The 24,247-nt window shown below is 47.4% G+C and overlaps 1 protein-coding gene across 5 annotated transcripts in view; it reads left to right on the top strand.

The window, feature by feature from the left end:
* The window catches only part of SYT17 (synaptotagmin 17), a 107,670-nt gene that overhangs the window by 72,295 nt on the left and 11,128 nt on the right, over positions 1 to 24,247 (top strand). For all 5 annotated transcript variants that reach the window (XM_087870169.1, XM_087870171.1, XM_045770890.2 and 2 more), the window contains 2 exons: positions 4,115 to 4,235; positions 5,736 to 5,891. In XM_087870169.1, the coding sequence (XP_087726295.1) occupies positions 4,115 to 4,235; positions 5,736 to 5,891 (277 nt within the window). The remainder of the gene's footprint in view (positions 1 to 4,114; positions 4,236 to 5,735; positions 5,892 to 24,247) is intronic.

The following is a 24,247-nucleotide window of genomic DNA, read 5'->3' on the forward strand; positions in this document are numbered from 1 at the left end:
ATCCCCATGCTCATGTGTCCCCCTCCCCACCTCATTTCCTTCAGGCCTTCCTCAAACCTCAACTCTGGGGAGGCCTTGACCACCACCAGCTGACATGGCGGACCCCACGTGTGCCTTATCAGTCACCATTCTGTTACCTAAGTTTTCATGCTTGCTTTTTTAATATTTATTTTTTAAAATATGTTTAAAATGTTTTTAAATGAAATATTTCTGACATAATAAACCCCCAGGTACCCACCTCCCAGATTTGATAAGTGCTAATAATATTCTGTCCTATTTGCTTACTTTGGATCCCTTTTAATCAACTTTATTTTTTTTTTAAAGATTCTATTTATTAATTTGACATAGAGAGACAGCCAGCGAGAGAGGGAACACAAGCAGGGGGAGTGGGAGAGGAAGAAGCAGGCTCCCAGTGGAGGAGCCTGATGTGGGGCTCGATCCCAGAACGCCGGGATCACGCCCCGAGCTGAAGGCAGACGCTTAACCGCTGTGCCACCCAGGCGCCCCACTTTTTAATCAACTTTATTTAGGTGTTTTTTGCAAACAGTAAATTCATACACTTTAAATAGTTGATTTTTGGCACCCATGTCAGCACCACCATAATCAAGATACAGAATTTTTCCCTCACCCCAGAAAGGCCCCTCATCTCCCTGCCCTGCTGGGTTTTTCTCCCTAGTCCTTAACATCTGAAATCACCTCATTTGTGTCTCTTTTAGTCTGTTTACTCTCTTGTCTCCCCCACCAGGATGTACGTTCCATGAAGACGTGGACTGTCTTGCTCCCCAGTCGTTGCACGTCGTGGCCCACAGTCACTCTGTCAAGGTCATGATACTGTATTTATTATTCTAGTGCACACATTGTGATGCACAGAGAGGTACATCAGTGGGTAGGTTCCCACTGGAACCTGGAAATGGAAATATTGAGTCAATGGATATTTACTTTTTTTGCTATTGTAAAAGGATATCTACACCCCTTTCTCTCTATCCCGCGGCTCTCAGGCTGAGCGCTGTTGCCATTTTGGGCTGGATCATCCATTGTTTTGGGGGTTGGGAGACTGCCTTGCAGGATGTTGAACAGCATCCCTGGCCTCCACTCACTAGGTCCCAGTAGCATCCCCCACCTCAGTTCTGACGGTCGAAAATGTCTTTAGACATTGGTGGTGGTGGCGGCAAAATTGTCCCCATTTGAGAACCACTGGATTATGTCTGTTGGCTGATTTCCTGCCATATTGTTTTTTCCTCAGTTGGATCCATCTCTAAATGAACTACCCTCCATGACACTAGGTTTGCCAAATCCATTATTTTACCACGTCAGCAGACTGAATTACAAGTTAGGGTCCCTACCTGTAAAGCTGTATCATAAGTCGAGCCTCTGGTTAGTTGTAGAAGCAGGGAAGGCTTCGCTCTAAGTCCACAAGGATATGAAGGAGCCGGCAGAATTCTTGGTATTTCTTGTCTCAGGATAAATATGTCTGCAGAGTCAGGCCCTGAGGATATGACATCTTCCAAGCCTTCAAGAACAAGGGGGAAAACCCTAGCAACTCTGTATAGAGGCTCCAAACTTTCTCAATTACTCAGGACACTGAGTTGACCATTTCTGTCTTGAAAAACCTGCAAATTCATATGTAAAGTGGTGAAGGATAGATGGGGACCTAATGAAATGAAGGAGGCAGGTCCCATCTGGGGGATGCAGTGTGGCCAGATGTTGCCAGATGGGAATGTGAGCCCAGCTTTACTGGACCTTCTCGTTTTTCAAGAAAGGTGGGGAATCCAGATTTTTTTTGAAAGTGTGAGATATCTTGATTCTTGAATTTTATGATACTTACCAAGTAATTATGTTTAAACTTGATGTGGGCCAAATAAAACACATCTACAGGCTGACAGTTTGCAACCTTTGAGTTACTATGTGAGATGGTTTTCTTGTTTGGGGACTAGCTTACTCTGTACAGAAATCTTTTGGTTTGACCGGGGATCCAGTCAACACATGTTTATCGAGTCTACTGCGTGTCAAGCTCTGTTCTAGAGCTGGCGCTTGTCATAGATTTGGTGGGATGACTGATAACGAAAGGGATGGATAGAGATTGTGGGTGGGTAGATGGATGGATGGGTGGATGATGGGTAGATGGATGGATGGGTGAATGATGGGTAGATGGATGGATGGGTGAATGATGGGTAGATGGATGGATGGGTGGATGATGGATAGATGGATGGATGGAGTAAGGAAGGATAAATGAATGGATAGAGGATGGATGGTGGATGGGTGGATGGAGATTGAATAGCTGGTGGATGGTTAAAAGGATAGATACGTAGATCCGTCTGCTCTTTTAGAGATATATACTAAAATATTAAAGAAAAATAATATGCTGTCTGGGAATTACTTCAAAATGATATGGGAAGTTGAACGAGGATATGGGTAAATCAAGATTGGCCATGAGATGATAATTATTTAATCTGAGTGAGTTTCCTTGGACTTTTCTGCCTTCTTTTGAATATGATTGGAAATTTCCCATACTAAAAATATTTGTTTTAATGTCCTTATCATTTAGAGATACACTCTGAAGGATATCCAGGTAAAATGACATCATGTCTGGGATGTGGTTTAAAATATTCAGCTAAAATTTTTTGCAAGTCAGGGTGTTGATGTGCTGTGATCTGAATGTTTGTGTCTCCCCAAAGTTCTCATGTTGGAATCCTAATGTCCAATGTGATGGTGTTACAGGATAGGGCCTTTGGGAGGTCATTAGGTCATGATGATGGAATCCCCATGAATGGGGTTAGCGCCTTACATACGGGGTCCCACAGCACTCCCTGGTCCCTCCCACCAAGTGAGGACACAACGAGAAGTCTGTGACCCAGAATACTGCCCTCACCCAACCATGCTGGCACCTTGATCTTGGACTCCTAGCCTCCAGAGCTGTGAGAAGGAAATTTCTGTTGTTTATAAGCCACCCAGTCTATGGTATTTTTGGTATACGAACCAAGACAAGTACAGACTAAGACACAATGAAGCAGCCTTTAGCAAGAGAAGTATTCTGATAATTGTTACCCCTGGGTGGTAGGTATATGGAGATGTGTTATACTGGCCTGTGTAATTTGTACATGGTTGCAAGTTTTTACAATAAAATTAAAAAAAAAATGAGACAGAGAAGTAGGGGCCTCCTGTTTTCTAGGCACTTTTGGAAGTGTGGAAGGAATCATGCTCTGGGTGAATTTCCCACCAGTGTGGTAGTGTTGACATCCAGGGAATGGGTATTTTTTAATGAGGGATACGTGTTGCCACAATGAGACTAGACACGTGGGCGCCGTTTTGGACGGCAGGTTGAGAACAGACTTCTCAGCCACATGGCCGCTCTGCAGGGTATTCTGCTATTCTGCCTCCCGGTTATCCTCCTCCCAGTTACCCTGCTGGGAGGCAGAAGAGCATAGTGGTCAGATTATCTGGAGTCAGCCTCCCTGGGTCCAAATGCTAGTGCTACCACTTTTGGGCTGTGTGGCCTTGGACGTGTCATTTCACTGTTCTGATCCTCAGTTTCATCTATTAAATAAGAGTAATACTAACATCTTACAGATGCGTTATGAAGATTGAACTAGCTCTTCCATACAGAGTGCTGAGCACAGAACTTGACTAGCATGTATATATTATCATTATTGATGCATTGTTGTTAGCATGTTGTTGTTGCTGTTTAGCATTCTAAGAGCAGAAAGACATTTTTTTTATTTTTTTTTATCCATTCGAGAGAGAGAGAGAGAGAGAGAGAGAGAACATGAGTAGGGGGAGGGGCAGAGGGAGAGGGAGAGAATCTGGAGCAGACTTCGTACTGACCGCAGAGCCCGACCTGGGGCTTGATCTCACCACCCTGAGATGATGACCTGAGCCAAAATCCAGAGTTGGACGCTTAACCGACTGAGCCACCCAGGTGCCCCAAGAACTTTCTGAGATAGATGGAATAATGGGGGGACAGAGACTAAAAGAAGTCAAAGAAAGAGGCACCCACTATCAGCTGATCCACCCACAGAAGCCCATTTGTGAGCTGCTGGGATCATTTTCCTGCATGGCAGGTACAGAAAGGAATACAAGAAAAAAGCAATTTCCTGACCATTTCTTTTCTCTGCAGAATGAAGTTGAGCTGGGGGAGCTGCTTCTGTCACTGAATTACCTCCCAAGCGCTGGGAGACTGAATGTTGATGTCATTCGAGCCAAGCAACTTCTTCAGACAGACGTGAGCCAAGGTTCAGGTACAGTGAGGCCCCCACATTCCCCCGTTTCCTTAAGAGGCATCTGTTTGTTTGACACAGGGACAAATTTTTTGTTTCTGGATTCCGGATACTATTAATAAAACCCTGCAAGGATAAACAAAGAGCATTTAGGACTAGGATGTTAGAGCAAGAGGCAAAAGATCAGATGGCTCTTAGGATGAGGCAGGTGAATGATGGTATCTCAGTAACCCCGTTGGAATTGGGGATTTGACTGAGAGCACGTGTGATGACTACAGACCTCTACATCCTCTGTGCACACGCAGCCCCCAAGGCAGACCTGCCTTTCCAGATACCGTGCCTGCAATGGAGATGCCATGCTCCAGGTGGCGGTAATGTGCACGGACCGCGCATTCCCGTCTGCAGTCTGCAGGAGTGGTGGGCACGCCCTGACTGTTCCAGCTCTGGAAAGACTGTTCTATTTTAAGTGCCTACTTTATAGCAAACCAATTCAAACACGACTTCATGAAATGGAAAAGATTACATTCCATCTGTATGGAGCTTCTCCCATGACAGCAGAGAATATTATCATGAAAGTAGCCAGGGTCTCTGGGACCTCTTCAGCTCAGTGGAGAAACCACTGTCTCCTCCAAGTACAGCAGCAAAAAGAAATTACTTTTGCTATAAAGTGACAGCTGCCTTTAGAAGACAACTTGCATTCTCAAAACCCACATTATAAAACTAGAGGTTGGGAAGGGGCCAGTGGAGGGAATGGTGTTAAGGCTGGAGAGTTTCAGACTCACCACGATGGGAGAAGCAGTATGATAAAATGATTAAAGGTTCTGGAGTCAAACTGCCTGGAACCAAGTCCTCGTTGTACCGCGTAGAAATGATGTGGCCTTGGGGAAGATACTTAACCTCCATCAGCCTCAATTTCTTCTTCGGAAAAATTGAGATAACAACAGTATCCATCTCACTGGGTTGTTTAAACAAATATTAAATTAGATAATGTACATGAATTCGTAAACTGTGAAGTGATCTAAGACTGATAGTTATTAATCTGCCATCTCTATATTCCCATGTATGGAGCTATGGGCTCACTGACATGATATGGATTTCTAGGGACAGAAAACCAGGGCAGGCTCTGGGTCTGGCTTTCCTTCCACTAGATTGATCTTAAGCAGACCGTTTCCTCTCTTGGGTCTTCACTTTCTTCATCTATAAAATGAACACAATGCCTGACACGTGGGAGGAGCTCAATAAATCTTGGATGGGTGGAGGAAGAGAGAAAGAGATGAACAGATAAGCAGCTGGATGGGGAAAAAGGGATGGATAGTAGATGGATGGATGGGAAAACGGATGAATGAAAGGAGGGGTATCCACCTGGACTGATGGATGGAAAGATGGATGGATTGTTGGGAAAAAAGAGAGAGGAAAGGATGGGTTAAGTGGTTGGGTTATCAGATAGATTGGAAGTTGTATGGATGGATGGCTTGAGTTTCATGAGCTCCAACATTTTATAATTCTGTGTCCAATCCTCAGACCCCTTTGTGAAAATCCAGCTGGTACATGGACTCAAGCTTGTGAAAACAAAGAAGACATCCTTCTTAAGGGGCACAATTGATCCTTTCTACAATGAATCCTTCAGCTTCAAAGTTCCCCAAGAAGAACTTGAAAATGCCAGCTTAGTGTTTACAGGTAGGTAGTGGTTCAGAGCCTGATGAACTCCAGGTGAGGCATATTCCACTTACTGTCCTAAAGATAGAAGGTGTCTAGAGATGGTAATATCTCATATTCAGCTACCTCGGTTTGAATCCAGTCATTTGCGAAGTTGGGCAAGATTCATAGAACCATAAAGCATAATTATTACAAATGTAAACTTTGGAGCCAGATTTCCTGGCACTTCCACGTAATTGCTGAAGCCTTGGCAAGTTACTTGGCCCCTCTGATTCTCAGTTTCTTCATCTATAAAATATGGGCAATCATAGTACCTGCTTCATAGGTTTGTAAGATTAAGTGAGATTGTAAAATTAAGTAAAATCTGGTCTAAAATAGTAAGTGCTCACTCTGTTAGTTTTGATGATATGGTGATTCAAGTAGCTTATAGTCTTACAGGGAAACGTGAGAAATATGTCACCTAACTTGGAGAGGAGGATTTTGAAAGGCTTCCCAGAGGACATAGTGTTTAAGTAGAGGCGTCATGTGCTGCTCTAGTTGAATTTATTGTTTTCAGAGTGTATTAGTTATCTGCTGTTGCATAACAAATACAGTGACTTAAAACAACATTTATTAAGCTCATAGTTCCTGTGGGTCAAGAACCCAGACGTAGCTTTGCTGCTTGCTTCTGGCTGAGGTTCTCTGACAAGGCTGCAGTCAGGGTATTGGCTGGGGCTGCAGTCTCATCTTAAGGCTCATCTGGGGGAGGATCTGTTCTCAAGCTTATTCGCATAGTTAGTGGTTGGCAGGATTTAGTTCCTTACAGTGAGATACATTGGATTGGAAGCTTCCGTTCCTTCCTGGATGTTGGCTGGTGACCTTCCTCTGTTTCTCACCACATGGGCTTCTCTATAGAGCAACTCACAACATGGCGGATGGTTTCTATCAGAGTGGGCAGGTGAGCAAGATGCAAGCCAGAGTCTTAATGTAACCTAATCTTAGAAATGACATCCTCTTACTTTTGCCATATTCTGTTCATTAGAAGCAACCCACTAGGTCTAGCTCACATTCCAGGGGAGGGGATTACAGAAGGGCCTGAGTACTGGTAGTTAGGGATCATTGGGAGCCATTTTAGAAGCTGGCTCCCACAATGTCAAGTTAATAGAAGTAATGGTTTATTATTTCCTGTGTCCTGTTCCCAGCAGGGGCTTCACTTACTTTATTGCTCATATGCATCATAATTCACGCTGTCAAATCAGCATCATCCTCATCAGCTTACAGGGCTGGGGCCTGAGGCTTAAAACCTAAGCAATCCACCCAGTCTCAGACTGGTAGAGTCAAGATTTAAGCTCTGGTCTTCCTAGCTCCAAAGACGAAGGGGTCTGCATTTCCCCAAACATCCAGGTAGTGCTGGCACTGGGGACCTGACCTCACACTGAGGAGTCATGTTCTAGAGTAATTGGAGGCCTAATCTGTTTAGATCTAGTCTAAAACCCTTAGCTGCCTGTCTCCCAAGAAAGAAGGCTGTGGCTGAAAAAATCCTTTCATGCAAGGCTTCCTCTGCATGGGCTCACTGCTTCTCATCACCAAGATTGCAAATGCTCTGTGCTCCAAGACTCCTCTGAGGCAGGTTGGTTCTGGATTTTCTTAGGGCCTGTCACCCAGAGAGTCTGCATCCAGTCAGGGGCTGCCTGCTCTAAGCGGGTATGACAATCCTATCTGTTGCAGCCTGGGATGGCTGCTATCCACGGGTCCCACTGTCCCCAAGGTTTCAGGTCAAGTAGAGGACCGCGAGTCCACTGAATCTTTAAGTGGTACAGAGCAGGCAGTGGGAACTCTATTGAACCAAGATAAGATCCAGGCATGGAGTATCGACTCCCAAGTCCCTACTGAGAAGAAAGGACTTAATGTTGCACATTAAATCAGGAGGGGATCCCAAGCAGGCATCAAGTGCCCAGAAGGAAAGCCCTGACACTTTTATCTTTTCCTTAAGATTTTAGGACAAAAGTAGCGCAAGCTGGTCACAGTGAGTGACACAACCCAAAGAGGAGTTTAGAGGGAGAATCAGAAGAACAGAGGGGTTAAATGCGTGGGCTTTGGAGCCAGGGCGTGGATCTGGGCTTGGTGACCTTGACCAAGATCTGTATGCTTAGATTTTCTCATTTGTAAAATGGGTGTAATGACACAAGGATGTCTTGAAGGACTGTTATGTGGATCAGAGGACAACAAGACATAATCTGTGCTGAGCACCATGCCTCGTGCAAGGCAAACACGTAACCGCGAACTATTACTGAAAGGCAGTGTTACTCTCTTCATCCCCCTTCCAGTCCCTTCTCCCCGAGGTCACCGCCTTTAACATCCTGGTAGGCCTTATTTCACACTTTTTTCCTCATTCACACAAACATCATCCGCATATAGAAGATTCAGCTCTTTTAGGAAGTTATTCATTCATTCTGAAAGTGCGTATGAAGCACTTTCTCGGGGCCAGACACTGTTTCCGGGTGCTGGGACTATAGCAGGGAACAAAACAGACAGCCCCTGCTCTTGTGGCGCTTGGCGGACCGTCCTATGGACACCACCCTGAAACTGGCTTTTGTTTCATTGACAACTGAATGTGTCCAGTCCCTCCAGGTCAATGCAAATGTGGATGGACCTAGCTCTTTATTTTTAATAATTGCATTATATACCACCCTCTGCTGGGCTGTGATAAAGGCCCGGGTTCTGTGTGGTGGGGGGCGGGGCAGGGTGTGGTGGGGGAGGGGCGTGTGACAGAGCTTGTGGATGTGATGAGAACTCTGGAGTACCCTTCCCAGAAAAACACCCTGAAGGACAGAAAATTTTGCCTTCTGTTCAGAGGTTTTTTTTTTTAATTCCTTGAATCCCATATGTGAAACCCATCAGGCAAAAGCCTCAAACTGGAGGAGCACCCCCACCCCCCCATATATCTCTCATTCACCCCACCGCACCTCAGGTGGCCGTCACCAGCTGCACCCATCAGACAAGGCCCGGAACACCTGCTGCTCTTCTGTAAATGTTGGGGTTTCGTGCCCCCAGCTCAGGGGCACCTCTCGTCAGGCTAAAGCCCATTGAAAATATTCTTTCGAGAGAAGGAAGGATAGCAGGTCTTCCTTCCTTCTTAAGTAAGGAATGCTCAACTTGGGCTGTGCTTGAGAGTTAGCTAGAGCTTTCAAGTGCTACCAGGGACGCCTGGGTGGCTCAGTTGGTTAAGTCATGACCTTGGGGTCCTGGGATCGAGCCCTGCTTCTGGCTCCATTCTCAGCGGGGAGCCTGCTTCTCCCTCTCCCTCTCCCTCTGCTTCTCTCTCCCTCTGCTTCTCCCCCTGCTCATGTGTTCTCTCTCTCTTTCTAATAGGTAAATAAAATCTTAAAAAAATAAAATAAAATAAAATAAAATAAAATAAAATAAAGTGCTACCAGTGGCCAGACCCCACCCCCGGAGACTGACCAAGCCGACTGAGCTGGGGACGTCAGCTCTGTCTTTCTATCTGTGTATGTGTATTTTTAAAGCACCCCAGATATTTCTGTGCTCAGTCAGGGTTCGGAAATTGCAGCTGGGATGGCATTTCACCCAAAGGGCACTGACCACAGTGATAAAAGAAATCCAGGTTGAGCTGGTATCTATCTGGGCAAGGCTACAATTGTGCCGAATTCGAATCCGTGATGTTCTAACTTTATGTACCGCTAGGGAAAGAGCTGTCACCTCCAGGCTAAGGATCTGATACCTAGCCCATTAGCTTGTTTCCAAACACTTCATAACAAAAGTAAGGTTGAGCTGTGCTTGGAGCGTTTGCCGAGAATCCTGGTAAAAGCCTGTAATTAGCTGGCGGGCTGGCTGGCTGAGCAGTTCCGTTCCTGTGGGGGTTGAGGGTTCTTCTGCAATTTTCAATCAGGTGATTTCTGCAGCTGAAGTTTAAAAAAAGGGGGAAAATTGCTTTTCAGCTCGTGAGAGAGTGACGTGCAGCCCAGAGGCCTTCCAGGAAAGTAAAGTAGAATGGGCCACTGAGGTTAGTGGGCTATTCTTGGAAGTGGGGGAAGAAAAGAAAGAAAAAAAAGAAATGCAGCTTGATGAGGCCTTTTCAGAAAATTAAAAATAGAATTACTCTGTGATCCAGCAATTCCCCTTCTGGGTATATCCCCAAAAGAATGGAAAGCAGGACTCAAGCAGACATTGGCGCACCCATGCTCTCAGCGGCGTTATCCCCAGTAGCAAAAAGGAGGAAGCAGCCCAGGTGTCCATCAACAGGTAGATAAACGGATAAACAAAATGTGATCTATCCATTCAGAGCACTGCTATTCAGCCTTCAAAGGAGGGAAATGGTCACATGCTACAACATGGATGAACCCTGCAGACATTCTGTTAAGGGACATAAACCAGCTAGGAAAGGGCAAATCCCATAGAATTCTACTTATATGAGGTGCCTTCGGTAGACAGATTAATAGAGACAGAAAGCAGAACAGAGGCAGCCAATGATGCCAGGGGTGGGAGTGGGTAGGGTTCAGTTTCCTGGGGCAGGAGCCAACCAAGTGTCAGTCTCCATGGATTGAAATTTTTTTGAGCACCTACTATGTGCTGTGTATTCAGCAGAGAACCAGAATTCATGACGCATGTTCTCATGGCATTTAATGCTAGTGGGGGGAACAGATGAACATCACTTAAAGGCCGCAGCAATCATGACGTCATTGTGAATTGGTCTAAGGGTTATGATGGAGAAAAGCAGGGTATGCTGCAAATGCCAGACCCTGTCTGGGGAGTGAGCAGGTGATAGTGAGCTGGGCGCAGAAGCTTGTAGGGAGTGAGGAGAGACCAGGCAGGCCTCCAGCCCAGAAGGGAAACTGAGGTCTGGGAGAGAAATTGAGGCCAACCTCATCCTTCAGCCTGAGAGCTAATAGGTTGACAGGGGTCCGCATGGAAGCCCCATGCTCTGCTGCCCACCTGTCCTGTTGGAATTTCTACAGGCAGCTGCGGAATACCCAAGAAGAGAAACCAGGGCAATGACCGACACTCCTAGCTTTTTTGCCAACTTTAGTGTGTCTACCTAGGACTAGAGAGTGCGGTGCGTTCATCCTTAACATCTCCTAGGGATTTGTTAATATGCAGATTCTGATTCAGTCAGCCTGGGCTGTGGCTTAGGGTTCTGCCCTTCCAACAGCACCCAGGTGATGCCAGCTCTATGGGTCTATAGACCACCCTTTGGGGAGTGAATACACAGAAGACCCCTGAAGTGCATCTGGGTGAGTGCCAGTCATTCGAAGGAATCAGACTCTAGCAGTAATCCTTACCCCTGCATATCAACTAGCCTCCAGTCCCATCTTTCATTAGTATTATGTTGGGACTTTAAAAAAATCCTGATGCCCAGGCCCCAGTCCAAAGCAATGGAATCGGCCAGGGCATCTGTATTTCAGGAAAGGGGTGTGTTTTTCACAGCTCTCCAGTTGGTTCTCTCGCCCAGCCCAGGTTGGCAGCATTTGCCCACACAGTTCTGCTGCCCTCTCCACCCCGCTGTCTGCTTGGAGGCCTCCCAGGCCCCTCTGTGAGAGTGAGTTCCAAGGCACCTGGTCTGTTTCCATAATTGCTTGGCTTTCTGCGGCTCCAGCATCTAATTGGTTAATTGAATCTGCTGGTGAGATGAGATGGGTGGGGAGGCTGGCGAGGAGGAGAGGGGAGGTCAGGAGCAATGCTGCCACCTGCCTGCCTGGGAAGACCTCAGGGCTGAATGGGCACCAGAGGACATGCGTTCTCTGCTGCAAAAGCGTTGGGGTTTGAGAAGCAGGACGGTGGAGAAGCGGAGGGTTTCCAGCAGAAGAGAGAGGAGAAAGCCAGTCTGAATGGCGCATAGCCATTCTGCGAGAGCCAGAAACTCCCTCAAGATGGAGAGATGCTATGGGTTTGTTCTGGGGCACAGATGTTCCCCAGCATCTGGCCTCAGCCCACCTCTGCCTCACCTTCTCCCTGCAGCCTCCCCGCAGCCTCTGTCTTCTCTCCCCATGTGAGTTCTTGGGCACGGGGCCCGGCTCTGCCTGCTAGAGAAACGGTTGCATGACCACTCAGAGTATGGGTTGGAGTGAGATGCAGTTTTTGGTTCAAATATCACCTCTACCACTCAACAGGTGTATGTGACCTTGGGCAGATGACATCCTTTCCTGTAGCTCAATTTCCTCCTCTTCCAACCTCAGTACATCATATAAAGAGCTTTAGACAGTGCCTTCTGCATAGTTCGTCCTCAATAAATACCAAATGTGATGGTGATGATGACGGTGGTGGTGGTGGTGGTGTTGGGCCTCGCCATAGAAGAGCGGACCCTGGAATTATACAGACTTGGGTTTGAATCTTGGCCCCACTGTTAACCAGCTATGTGACTTCAAGCCGATGACTCCACCTCTCTGAGTCTGGACTTTGTCTTGTGTAAAATGTAGCAGATTATTCCTATCGTGGAAATAAAAGGCAAATCAGCACATGGACCTGCCCGTCCCAGAAGTAGCCCCTTGGAAAATCATGCCTGTTGTTTTAATAATTCCAGCGTGTGTAAGAGTTGAAATGCTGGCCCTTTGGAGGTGAATAGCTGGGCCCAGCTGCCTGTGGTCGCCTCCCGAGCGGACCCTCTCCTAATCACCATCACCCCAAAGCTGCCAGCTGGTCCAGCGTCCAGGAGCCAGGGACTGACACTAAAGCTGTGCCAACTCAGCCACAGAACCAGACTGGTCTGTGCTCCCCGCAGTGCCCTGGGGTTGGCAGTGTGTGGGAGGAGCTGGCAGTGGGCACCTGGCTCCTGACCCAGTCACAGGAAGTAAGCGGCAGAGTGGGGAGACGAAAGCCTCCACTTTCTAGACAGAGGGTAATGAAAGTGGGCCCCTGGGAGCCAGAGTGTGGGAAATACTGCAGAGAGGAGGCAGCTTCAGGAGGAAGCCTGTAAATTTATATATGAACTCCTGGGCTCACCCCGGAGCTGCCCCCATAAAGTGGATATGACCCTAAACGGTATGGGAGAGACTTTGAGGATTGAACTACAGTGTAGACTACCGCCCCGGTCTGCAGCTGAGCCCCGGCGGACACAAATGAGGGACAGACATGCAGAGCCCTCCCTGCACAGACTTTGAAAACTGAACTGACTTTGGCCTAACAGCACCCAGAAGACAAGTTAGAACATGTGGTCTGGTACAGCCAAAAAAATCAGTATAGTTAGTAGGATTCAAACAAGACCTAGAGTCTCATAACATAATACTCAAAACGTCCAGGATACAATCCAGAACGACCTGATTCACGAAAAACCAGCAGTCTGCAAATTCTCAGAGGAAGTACAATCGGCACGCACCCACCGCAGCATGACCTGATGGTGGGATGGTCACACGAAGACTTTAGAACAGTTATCATAGCTGTGCTCCAAGAAGGAAGGGTGAATCCACTTGAAAAGAACGGTAAGATAGAGACTATTGCAGCTTAGTAGAGAAACAGAAGATAGAAAAAAAAGAACCAAGTGGAAAATTTCAGCGGAAAAGTATGGTACCAAATAAAATATTCAGTGGATGGGCTCCATGGCAGGATGCAGGTGATAGAGGAAAGAGTTAGGGAACGTAGAGACAGATGAAGAGAAATTATGTACTGTGAGCAACAGAATGAAAGATTGGGGGGAAAAGAGGAACAGAAGGGGAAGAAAGAGACCTATGGAGCAATATCACAGAGCCTAATATTCATGTCATGTGAATCCCAAAAAAGACAGGAGAGAAGAGAAGCAGTAGAGAGCGTTGGCATGGCGGCGGGCGACTTACCCCCAGAGGTCCCATGACTTCCTTAGCAGGTTGCTAAGGGCTTGGCCGCACTACGCCTGTCCCTCCCTTCCCAGAAAGCGTAAGCCAGTCATGAAGATGTTCAGGTCAGCCAGACCGAGCTTCAGCCCCTGACTGTGCACAGAGGCTTTGCCTCTGTCACCCTCAGTTTCCTTGACTGAACCATGGGGACATTGTACTTGTGTTTATCATGAAACTCTTGTGTGTTCTTTATCTCATTTCATCTTTTGATAAACATAGAAGGTGTGATGTGCTTTATGGCCATTTTTCAGCTGGGGAGACTGAAGGTCAGGGAACAAAATGACAATGAGTTGAGTCATTTGCAAAGTCGGAGGGACTGGTCTCCACAAAGACTGCCCTCGCTTCAGACCAGCTGGCTAGAAATGCAGGGTCCCCGTGCCCGTGCAGTTTCAGTAATTCACGAGAATGATTCACAGGACTCAGGCAGGTGCTCCTTAGAACTGCAGTTTCATGATGGCAAATGGATACAAATTAAAATCAGCCCAGGAAAGGGACACACGGGACGGAGTCCAGAAGGGGTCCAGATGTGGAGCTTCCTGCCATTTTGTCCCCATGGAGTCATGGATGGTGTTATGTCCTCCTGCTGGCTAAATGTGCAGTAGGCACAGAATATTGCCAAGGAGGGGAGCTCACCGAGCTTTTGGTGTCCAGCGTTTTTACCTGGGGCTCGATCCTGTACTCTCAGCTAGCCGACCTAGCATCTCCTGGAGGTCCAGCTAATACCTCTAGTCATCAGTTTTTCCAGGGGACCCCAAAGCTCTCACCGTAAATCGCAGTGTCTGTGGCTAGAGCCCTTAGCGAACAAAGACATCTCTGCTGGATATTCCGGGAGCCTGGAGATCACCTCCCAGGAGCCAAGGGCATGGACCAAGATCTCTCTTTGGATGAGATGAGTTCTTCACTACGCAGGAAGTAACCAGTCACTGGTACCAAGTCATCCAGCTGGTGAGTGGTTGGGCCAGGCTTCCAACCCAAGTTATTTGGCTCCAAAGTCTTCCTCACCTTAACCACTACACTTTGATGAGCGTGTGAATCTCCTGAGGATCTTGTCAGATGTGGATTCTGAGTCAGTAAGTCTGGAAGAGACCTGAGCGTCTGTATTTCTAATAAGCTCTGGGTAACACTGATGCTGGGGTCTGAAGACCACACTTTGAATAGCAACAAGACAGCTCATCTGCTCTCCCATGTTACCCCAAGATGTCTAGAGCATAGAAGGCAGTGTACGTTTGGAAGAGTAGCACAGAGCAGGTCGAGTAGAGCCTGTAGGATTAGAAGCTCGGGTTTTTTTTGTTTTCGTTTTTTTTGTTTTTGTTTTTTCCCCTAAGTGTATCGAAAAGCCTTTGGAGGGTTTTGACCAGGGAAGTGCTATGATTATGTTTTAAAGTATCCCTCCAACTGTTGAATGGAGAATGGGGTTGTCAGAAGATAAGAAGGGGAGCCAGGAGACCCTCTGGGAGGCTACAGCGCTGGTCTAAGGGAGAGGGGACGGTGGCTTGGGCCAGGGACGTGGCAGAAGGGTTCCAAAGAAGTAACTCAGTGGAATATAATGTAGGAAGTGCTCATGGATTAGATGTAAAGGCAATTCTCTATCTTGGCAAGCTACTAAACTCCTCTGAATGAGGATTTCCTTGTCTGTAGATTTCAGCCCCCCAACTCCTAGGGTGTTGTGGGGACAAAGGGAAATGAAGTATGTAATGTGCTTAGCACAGTGCTTGGCCCTTAGTGAGGGCTCGGTGGAGGGCATTGAACCTGGATGTGGGCAGAGGTGGAACTCCAGCCAAGCAGTCAGGAGTTGGAAGCAGACACGTGCCACCCTGGGGTCTCCTGGCAGAGCACAGAGCCTGCAGGGGCACCCCCACCTCACCTTTCTTCCAGAGAGCTCCTTGAGCTGCCAAAGTCCCTCCACCCAGGCGGTAAAACTTGGCTGGATCTTAAACATTCATTTTGGGTTCTGGTGGCAGCCTTTAAAGACCAGGCCAGCTGCCAGGGCTCCTGGGGTGTTTTACTCCATTTGCGTGGCTGGTTAATGAGTTTGGTGCCTTTCGATGGAGCCTCACTCCAGGCAAATCCCCATGGGGGAAAGCCTCAGGGGGCTGGGGATTTATCCAACCACACATGTCCCTGCAGAGCCCTAGCTAGGAGTGGGAAAGGGGAGCCAGTGAAGGTCCGGTTCAGCTTTGCCTTGTGCCTTCATGCTGGCGAGAAGCAGCGGGGCTTAGCAGCCAAGGCCAGTACCTGGTGGCTGCGAGATGAAGGCTGGCGCATGGAAGAAATCAGAAACCAAGAATATCCTTTCCGGAAAGCCCTTCTGTCCCTTGCCTTCTCTTGACTGCTCCAACCCAGAGCTGCCAGTCAGCAGGAGAAGGCTTAGTCTTTGAAAGGCCAGGGACTGTGGGGCATGGGCTGAGTGTCCTTTCTTTCCCTACATCTCAGGGAAACCTTGTGAAAATAGCTTTGGCTTAGAAGTCAGAGAGCCAGGTCCAAAAGAGCGTGGTTGCTGAATCATCTCAAGCAGGACCTTTTCATCTCATTGAGCCTGCCTTTCCTGTCTGTTGGACACATTTAAGATCTACCTTGAGGTGGCTCATTCTGTCTCTAACGATGACAGCAGACACATACGCAGCACTTCCTATATGTCAGGCGCTGCTCTGAGGGTTTCGCGTGAATTAACTCATTTAATCCTCATAGCAGCACTGTGACGTAGGAATTACCATCATTTTATGAATGGGGAAACTGAGGCAGTGCTGGGAGAAGTAGCGTGCCCCAGGTCCTGGGATCAGGATTCCAAGTTAGGTCATTTGGGTCCAGAACCTGGGCCCTCGGTCACTGAGTTACACAGCCTCGAATATTTATCAAGCCCCTGCTATGTTGAGGTGCTGTGCCTAGTTGCTGGAGAAGTAGCAGAAAGGCAGAAATGATTAATGCTTTCCTGATGCTGGCATGGTAGTTGGAGTGAGACAAATCAGCACCTGAATAATAACAGTACAGTGACAGGGCCTGGAGCATCACTTTCAGCTGGTAATACAAGCTGAGAAAGGGCCGGCTGAGCAAAGATCGGGGAGAGGAACATTCTAGGCAGAGGAATTGGCAAGTGCAAAGGCCCTGGGGCCAGAATGAGCAAGGTGAAAGTGGCCAGCACATAGTTAATGCAGGGAGCAACTTACACGTGAAGTCAGAGCAGTACGTAAGGGTCATGGTAAGCTCAGATAACAAGTATTTATTGAACACCTACTATGTGCCTAAGACTGTTAGGCACTGGGGAAACTAGTGAACGCGACAGATGTGGCTTCTGCCTTCATGAAGGAGTGAGATGATATGCGTGAGGGGATACTTAGCACATAGCAGATGCTCAGTGGGTGTAATTTTCTCTTTCCCTATGTGTAAGTTGATGTGAAAACTGCTCCCCTGGGTTTCTGCCTAGCCCCCAGCCCCCACACTAAAGTAGGATGTAGTTGGCTTGTAATGGCAATCATTTCTAGAGACGGCCTTAGGCGAGGGCATTATTCGCCCACAAACAGGTGGGTGAAGAATAAGCAGAGTGGGCAAGGGGGTCCGCCTTCCCTCTCTGTGTGGTGCCCCACACTGGCCAGGGGAGTCAGGGTCTTTGGGGCTTGACTCACAGCCACTCTCTTTGTGATCCTGAGTTACAGAACAGGCCCAGGAAGAGTGTCCACGGCTCAGTGCCAAAGTTCTCATTATGTGTTTGCTTTTAGGTTTTTTAAGATATTGTTTTAGAGATTTTTATTCATTTATTAGAGAAAGAGTACACGTGTATGAGAGAGAGAGTGCGCACGAGCGAGCACATGAGCGGGGTGAGGGGCAGAGGGGGAAGCAAGCTTCCCACCCCCCCCACCCCCGCCCCGAGCAGGGAGCCCCATGCAGGACTCAGTCCCAGGACCCCAGGATCATGACCTGAGCCAAAGGCAGACACTTAACCGACTGAACCACCCAGGCACCCCTGCTTTTAGGTTTTATTCTGCTTAATTTTATCAGGGCTGGAGAAGCAGAAGACAGCCTACGGATGACGACTCTGGGTAGGGTCCTCTCACATTCTTGTTCAAGGTCACCTTGGCCTCTCAGTAGTGTCTTCGGTAAGGAGGGGCCAGGACACTTAGGAGTTGCATGGACAACTGTGTGATAAAATAAGGGTCCCTAGCCTTACTACGAGAAGTTTCCCTAAAGCTTCAGTATGTCCCTAAGGCATGTGGGGACTGGGGCAAATCATTCTTTCCCAGGCGATTGAGTGTGACTCAGAAAAGAAGTCACAAAAGGGATACTGGAAAGGGCAGGAATTCAGTGGTAGTTGTTCCTCCCACTCATAAAAGAGGCAACCTTCATTAAGGCTTAGTGAGTTCCAGGCACCGTCGAGGACTCTCTCAGTTGATCCTCACAACAACTAAATGAGGGAGGTATCAGTGTTACGCCCATTTTACAGAGGAGGAAACTGAAGCTCAGAGAGCTCAGGTGACTTGCTAAAAGTTCCTGATTCAGCTAAGGTTAGGGAAGGCTGCTGTAGGAGATCAGCCATGCTGGTTTGTGGTTTACCGCAGCGGAAGCTGACCTCTTGCTCGCACACTGGTGTTTGTGGGGTCTTTCACGAGTGGCCTTCCACGCAAGGATTCAGCCACCCAGGCCCCTTCCGTTTTGTGGCTCTGCCATCTTCTCGGGCTTGGAGGGTTTCACCTCCAGCTGGTGGTTATGGGAGAGAGAGACAGACAGACAGACAGACAGACACAGAGAGGAGGATTGCATGGGAAGCTTTACTAGGCCGGGTCTGGAGGTTATGAATATCACTTCCACTCCCACTCCAACCCACTCGGCTACACCTCCCTGCAGGGGAGGCTGGGACTGTAGTCCCGCTGCTTGTCCAGGAAGAAGAGGCTTTGGTGACCTCACAGCCATCTCTGCCATAGGACCCAAGGGGGCAAATAAATGCCAGTCTGGGCCCTGAATGAGCTTGCTCCCCCACTGCCTCCCCAAGCACCTGCTGGCTCTGAGTTTGCCGTGAGCATCAGCCTGGGGGCATCCCACCTCACCGAATCCCAGGCTCCGGGACTTCCAGCTAACAAGACTGGTCCTCCTAGTGAATTCACTGCATAACTGTTTGGCTGCCAAGCGCTGGGCACCTGCTGACGTAGAAAAGTAGTTAGACCCGTGGTTCTCAGAGGTGCTGAGTTGTCTCCCCTCGGACCTTGGGCGGTGTCCAGAAGCGTTTTTGGTTGTCCAACTCCAGGGGTGCTGTTGGTACCTAGTGGGTAGAGGTCAGGGATGCCGCTCACATCCCGCAGTGCATGGACCAGCACCCCATGATGGTGACAGCCTGAGCTGGAGCAGTGGGCTCTGCTGGTCTCCGGGTTCGCAGGGCGGGGTGGGGACCTCCACGAAGGGCAGGTTGGTGCTGGCTCAGAGCCAGTCTGCTCCAGCCATGGGCCTGCTGGAGACATGTTTATTCTCCCGATGGCGTTTTAACCTCTCTGCATTTCTAGCGGTTTTTTGTTGGCTGCCTGAGTGTGAAGAATTCAGGGGCAGGAACCCGAGTGAATCTGTGCTCATCTGTGCAGATTTTTCAAATGGCTTCCCGGCCTGCGTAAAAATTTGGGCAGACAGAAGCATCCTACTCGGCACACAAGCCCCTTTCCCAGGTGGTGTGACCTGGACAGATGGACAGCAGCCTGGCTCCGCAGGAGAGGGGGTGGGGAGCCCTCTCAGGAAGAGAAGCAGGGTATTTTTAAATCTGGTCTCTGCTCCTCCCCACTTTGTGGCTTATGGGTTCCTGTCACCTGCATGGGGTGACACAAAGGGTTTACAAGGGAAAAGGGGTTCTGGTGGCTTTTCAGTGTTGTTATGATAAGGAATGTATATTTATACACATATTATATACATACATGTGTATATATACATACGTATATATAGTGCAACCGTATAGGAGAGAGTAGAATAAAAAGTAAAAATCCCTAATTCTCCCTCCTTAAAGGTGATTACTCTTCACAGGCCTTCTTTCTAGGAATATATACACTTCTGTGTATGTGAGGGTGTGCATGTATGTACACGGATGTGGGGCGGGGGTCCACAACTGTGTGTGTATCTCCATCTGCTGCTGTTAGCATCCAGAATAGATCTCCTTTTCTGCAACTTGCTCTTTTCACGTAATAGATCTTGGACATTTTTCCATGCTAGCGTATATATATATATGCAGGCCAGGCACTGTGGATGCAGTAGTGAACAAATTAGACAAACATCCTGGTTTCATCAGATGCCTGCTTGAATGTGGGAAGGCAGGTGGTAAACAAAGCAAGTAACTGGATGATACCATGTAGAGATGAAGTTCGATGCTAAGGAGGAAACAGAAGGAAGGAAAGAGAATAGTGAGGGATGGGGGGAGGATTGCAGTTTTTTCCAAGGTGGCCAGGGAAGGCCTCATGGAGAAGGTGACTTTTGAGCAAGACGGGAAGGAGGTCGGAGATGGGCCACGTGGATGTGGATGTGGGAGGAGCCTCGCAGCCAAAAAGAATACCAAGTCCAAAAGCCCTTACGTGGGAGGGAGAGAGAGCAGGGAGATCAGTGTGCCTGACATGAATGCAGATTCCCCCTAATTATTATTATTATTATTTTTTTAAAGATTTTATTTATTTATTTAACAGAGACAGAGACAGCCAGTGAGAGAGGGAACACAAGCAGGGGAGTGGGAGAGGAAGAAGCAGGCTCATAGCAGAGGAGCCCGATGTGGGGCTCGAACCCAGAACGCTGGGATCACGCCCTGAGCCGAAGGCAGACGCTTAACCGCTGTGCCACCCAGGCGCCCCAACCCCCCTAATTATTTTTAATGACCGCATGATATCTCATTAAGTCCAGGAGTTGAAGAATTTATTTAATTAGCCCCCTGTTGGTAACATTGGGATTCATTCCAGGGTTTTTTTTGCAGTTAGAAGCATTACTGGGTGGGCACCCTCAATGTCTCCGCGGATGTGTACAAATGTACCATGAGCTAAAAACCCAGCAGTGGGCTTGCTCGGCCGAAGCATATGTGTTTGTCCATTTGGATCAATGTTGTCAAAATTTGCAGTCCAGGGACGCCTGGGTGGCTCAGTTAGTTAAGCATCCGTCTCTTGATTTCGGCTCAGGTCATGATCTCAGGGTCCTGGGATCGAGCCCCACATCGAGTTTCCCACTTAGCAGGGAGTTTGCTTGTGTCCCTCTCTGTCTGCCCCTCCCCCCACTCTCTCTAAAATAAATAAATAAATCTTTTTTTAAAAATCTGCAATCCCCCCCCAAAAAAGTGGCACAATTTTTATTCTTTTGTGTCTTCTTATAGTATGCAATTGAAACAGATGACTTTGGCAAATGTTTTTATGCCTCTGTGGCCCAGGGAGGCCCCAACTCCTGCCCTCCCCCAAGAAAGGATTCTTGTAAGGCTGAAGTAAGCAAGCTTTGAAAATTATGAAGTGCTGAACAACTTCGAGGTGATATTTTTTTACGTTTAAAAAGCATTTTGATTTTTAATTCTGTATTATATAATACTTCAAATATATGGGAAAAAATCACAGGCAGGCATGGACCCCCCACCCCAGATCTGTCTCAGATTTCTCAGATTAGTTTTTCATCTCTCAGTTGGCATAAGCAAAGCAGTTCCACATTGGTCGCTGGCTTCAGAAACTCAAGGTGTGCAATTATTTTATTTTGAAAGGAAATGAGTGAAAACGTGATAAATGGACTTGATCGAGATTTAAAACTTTTGCTTTTTGAAAGACATTATTAAGAAAATATAAGAGCAGGGCACAGCCCAAGAGGAATTTTTTGCAAAACCTCTCCAACAAAGAGCCTGTATCCAGAAAATATAAAGAACTCGAGTAACTCAGTAACAAGACAAACAGTCCACGATCAAATAAAAAGTGGGCCAAGAGTTGAACAGACGCGCCTTCACAAGAAGACACAGCAGTGCCAAAGAAGCACCTGCGAAGATGCTGTACTTCCTTAGTCAACAGAAGTGCAAAGTAAAGGGGCGCCTGAGTGGCTCAGTCGGTTAAGTGTCTGCCTTCGGCCCAGGTCATGAACCCAGGGTCCTGGGATCGAGGCCCGCTCCAGGCTTCCTGTTGAGCGGGGAGCCTGCTTCTCCCTTTCCGTCTGCCCCTCCCCCCTATAAATAAAATCTTAAAAAAAATAAAAAGAAATGCAAAGTAAAACCACAGTAAGATCCGCTGCACACCCACTAGTACGGCTCCGTTTGAAGACTGAGAATTCCAAGTGTTGGTGAGGATGTGGGGCAGCCAGAGCTACTGTGTTTCGGGTGAGAACGCAAGATGCTGTAAGCATGTTGGAAACCAGGATGGCATGACCTTGTAAAGTTAAATACACATTTACCATACAAACCAGCAATGCCACTAGGAGTAGAGGGGATTTACCCAAGAGACATGAAAACAGGGGTCCGCACAAAGTCACGTACACCCATGTGTATAACAGCATTATTTGTAATAGCCAAAAAAACCTGGAGACAACCCAAATGTGCATTAACTCATGGCTGGATAAACCAGTTGTGATACATCATACGTTAGAATACTACCCAACAATACAAAAGAACAAAGTACGAATACACATACGCACGGCGGAATCTCAGAAACAGTATGCTAAATGAATGCAAATGAGTCTATACTCTCTGATTGCGTTTTTATGAAGTTCTAGTGTGAAAGCAAAACTTGGCCCACTGGGGTCAGGGAAGAGGGTGGGGGGCGGAGAGGGAGAAGAGGGATCTTTTTTATTTTTTAAAGAGGGACCTTTTTTAGGGAGAGAACTATAACTTGATTGTAGTGGTGGTTACATGTTTGTGTACAATAATCAAAATTCGTCCAATTGTACGCTAAAGATGGGTGGATTTTATTCTAGGAAAAAAATAGTAAACAAAACAAAAAAAATTTTTTTAATAAAACACGTGGATGTGATTTTTATTTTGCATTTCTTGGATGACTCATGGTGTGGGACATCTTTCATGTGCTTTACCTGTGGAAGGAGGGAGGCATGGAAGGGAGGGGCGGGCCCTGAGCAGGATCCAGTGTGCTCATTGGTCCAAAGTAGACTTGAATCTTTTGTTTGCTGTTGTGGTCAGACAGAACATCAGGGTGCTGGCCCCTTCCATTCAGGCCCAAGACAGTGTTTCTGGCCTTGTGTGGTCTGGTTATTGTGATCATTGGGACAACCTGGCAGATCCCACCAGGAACCCCTCCGCATCTCTCCAGGTAGGGCAGCCTTGTTCACTCCTGTGTCCCCCATGGCTCACCAGGTTCCCTTCTGGTCTAAGATCCAACAACCCCGTGACCAGCCTGTGAACGGGGTACCCACACAGCCCTGGAAACTGATATTTATGTGGCATAAAGAAGCAGGTTAATGGGGGCACCTGGTTGGCTCAGTCAGTAGAACACACGACTCTTATTCTCAGGGTCATGAGTTCAAGCCCCACGCTGGTCATGGAGCCTACTTAAAAAAAAAAAAAAGCAGGTTAACAGCTATGAAAGTAAAACAATTGAGTTTGTTTGTTTTTTATGATCTCAACATTTTATGGAGAACCTTGAAAAAATACTGAAAGAATTATTCAGTCAATACCCATATTCCCACCACCTAGATTTTGCAATGAATATTTTGCTCTTTGCTTTACCACACTCTATCCGTCCCTCTCTTTATCTCTCAGTTCATGTTTTTTTCATGCATTTCAAGATCAGTTGTAAACATTAGTCCCGTTCGTTTGTTTTTTAAAGTTGACTTTTTGTTAAAGTTTAGCATACAGAAAATCATTACATAGGCATGATTGATGAAACCATTGGCCGTTGGTGATTAAGTCGGTCTCCTGCCCCTCTCCTCTCTCTGGAGGCTGGGGTGTTGAGATGGGCTGAAAGGTCTGACCCTCTAATCATGCCTTGGTCTTTCGGCAGCCAGCCCCCATCCTGAAACTGTCTGGAGACCTCCGCCACTGGCCATCTCATTAATATATAAGAAAACTCTTGTCACTTGAAGATTCCATGGGTCTTAGAAGCTCTTGGGTCATGAACCCGGGACTAAAACCAAATATTATAACAAAAGATGCTCTTATCACCCCTATCACTTAGGAAATTACAAGGGTTTTAGGAACTCTGTGTCAGGAAGTGGGGCAGAGACCAAATACATATTTTTTATTATGTCACGTCCTTGGCTCTTCAACTGCATATAGTCTGTGGCTGCTTTCTGCTACAATGGCAGAGGACTTGGGACAGAGACTAGGTGGCCCTTGAAGCCTAAAATCTTTACTGTCAGGCTGTTTATGGTAAAAGTCTGCCTACGCTTGCACTAAAGTAACACCTCTGGGCTCTCTTTATTCATTTTTTTAAAAAATATTTTATTTATTAATTAGCACGAGCAGGGAGAAGGGGCAGAGGGAGAGGAAGAAGCAGACACCCCACTCAGCGGGGGGCCTCATGCAGGACTAGATCCCAGAACCCTGGGATCATGACCTGAGCTGAAGGCAGCCGCTTAACGGACTGAGCCACCCATACGCCCCTATTCATTTTATTATTTGCTTTATTCTCCGTTATCTTGTATTTACTTGCCCAGAGA

This window comes from Ursus americanus, chromosome 2, assembly GCF_024610735.1.
Source record: "Ursus americanus isolate L20-20 chromosome 2, mUrsAme1.1.p, whole genome shotgun sequence".
NCBI lineage: Eukaryota > Metazoa > Chordata > Mammalia > Carnivora > Ursidae > Ursus > Ursus americanus.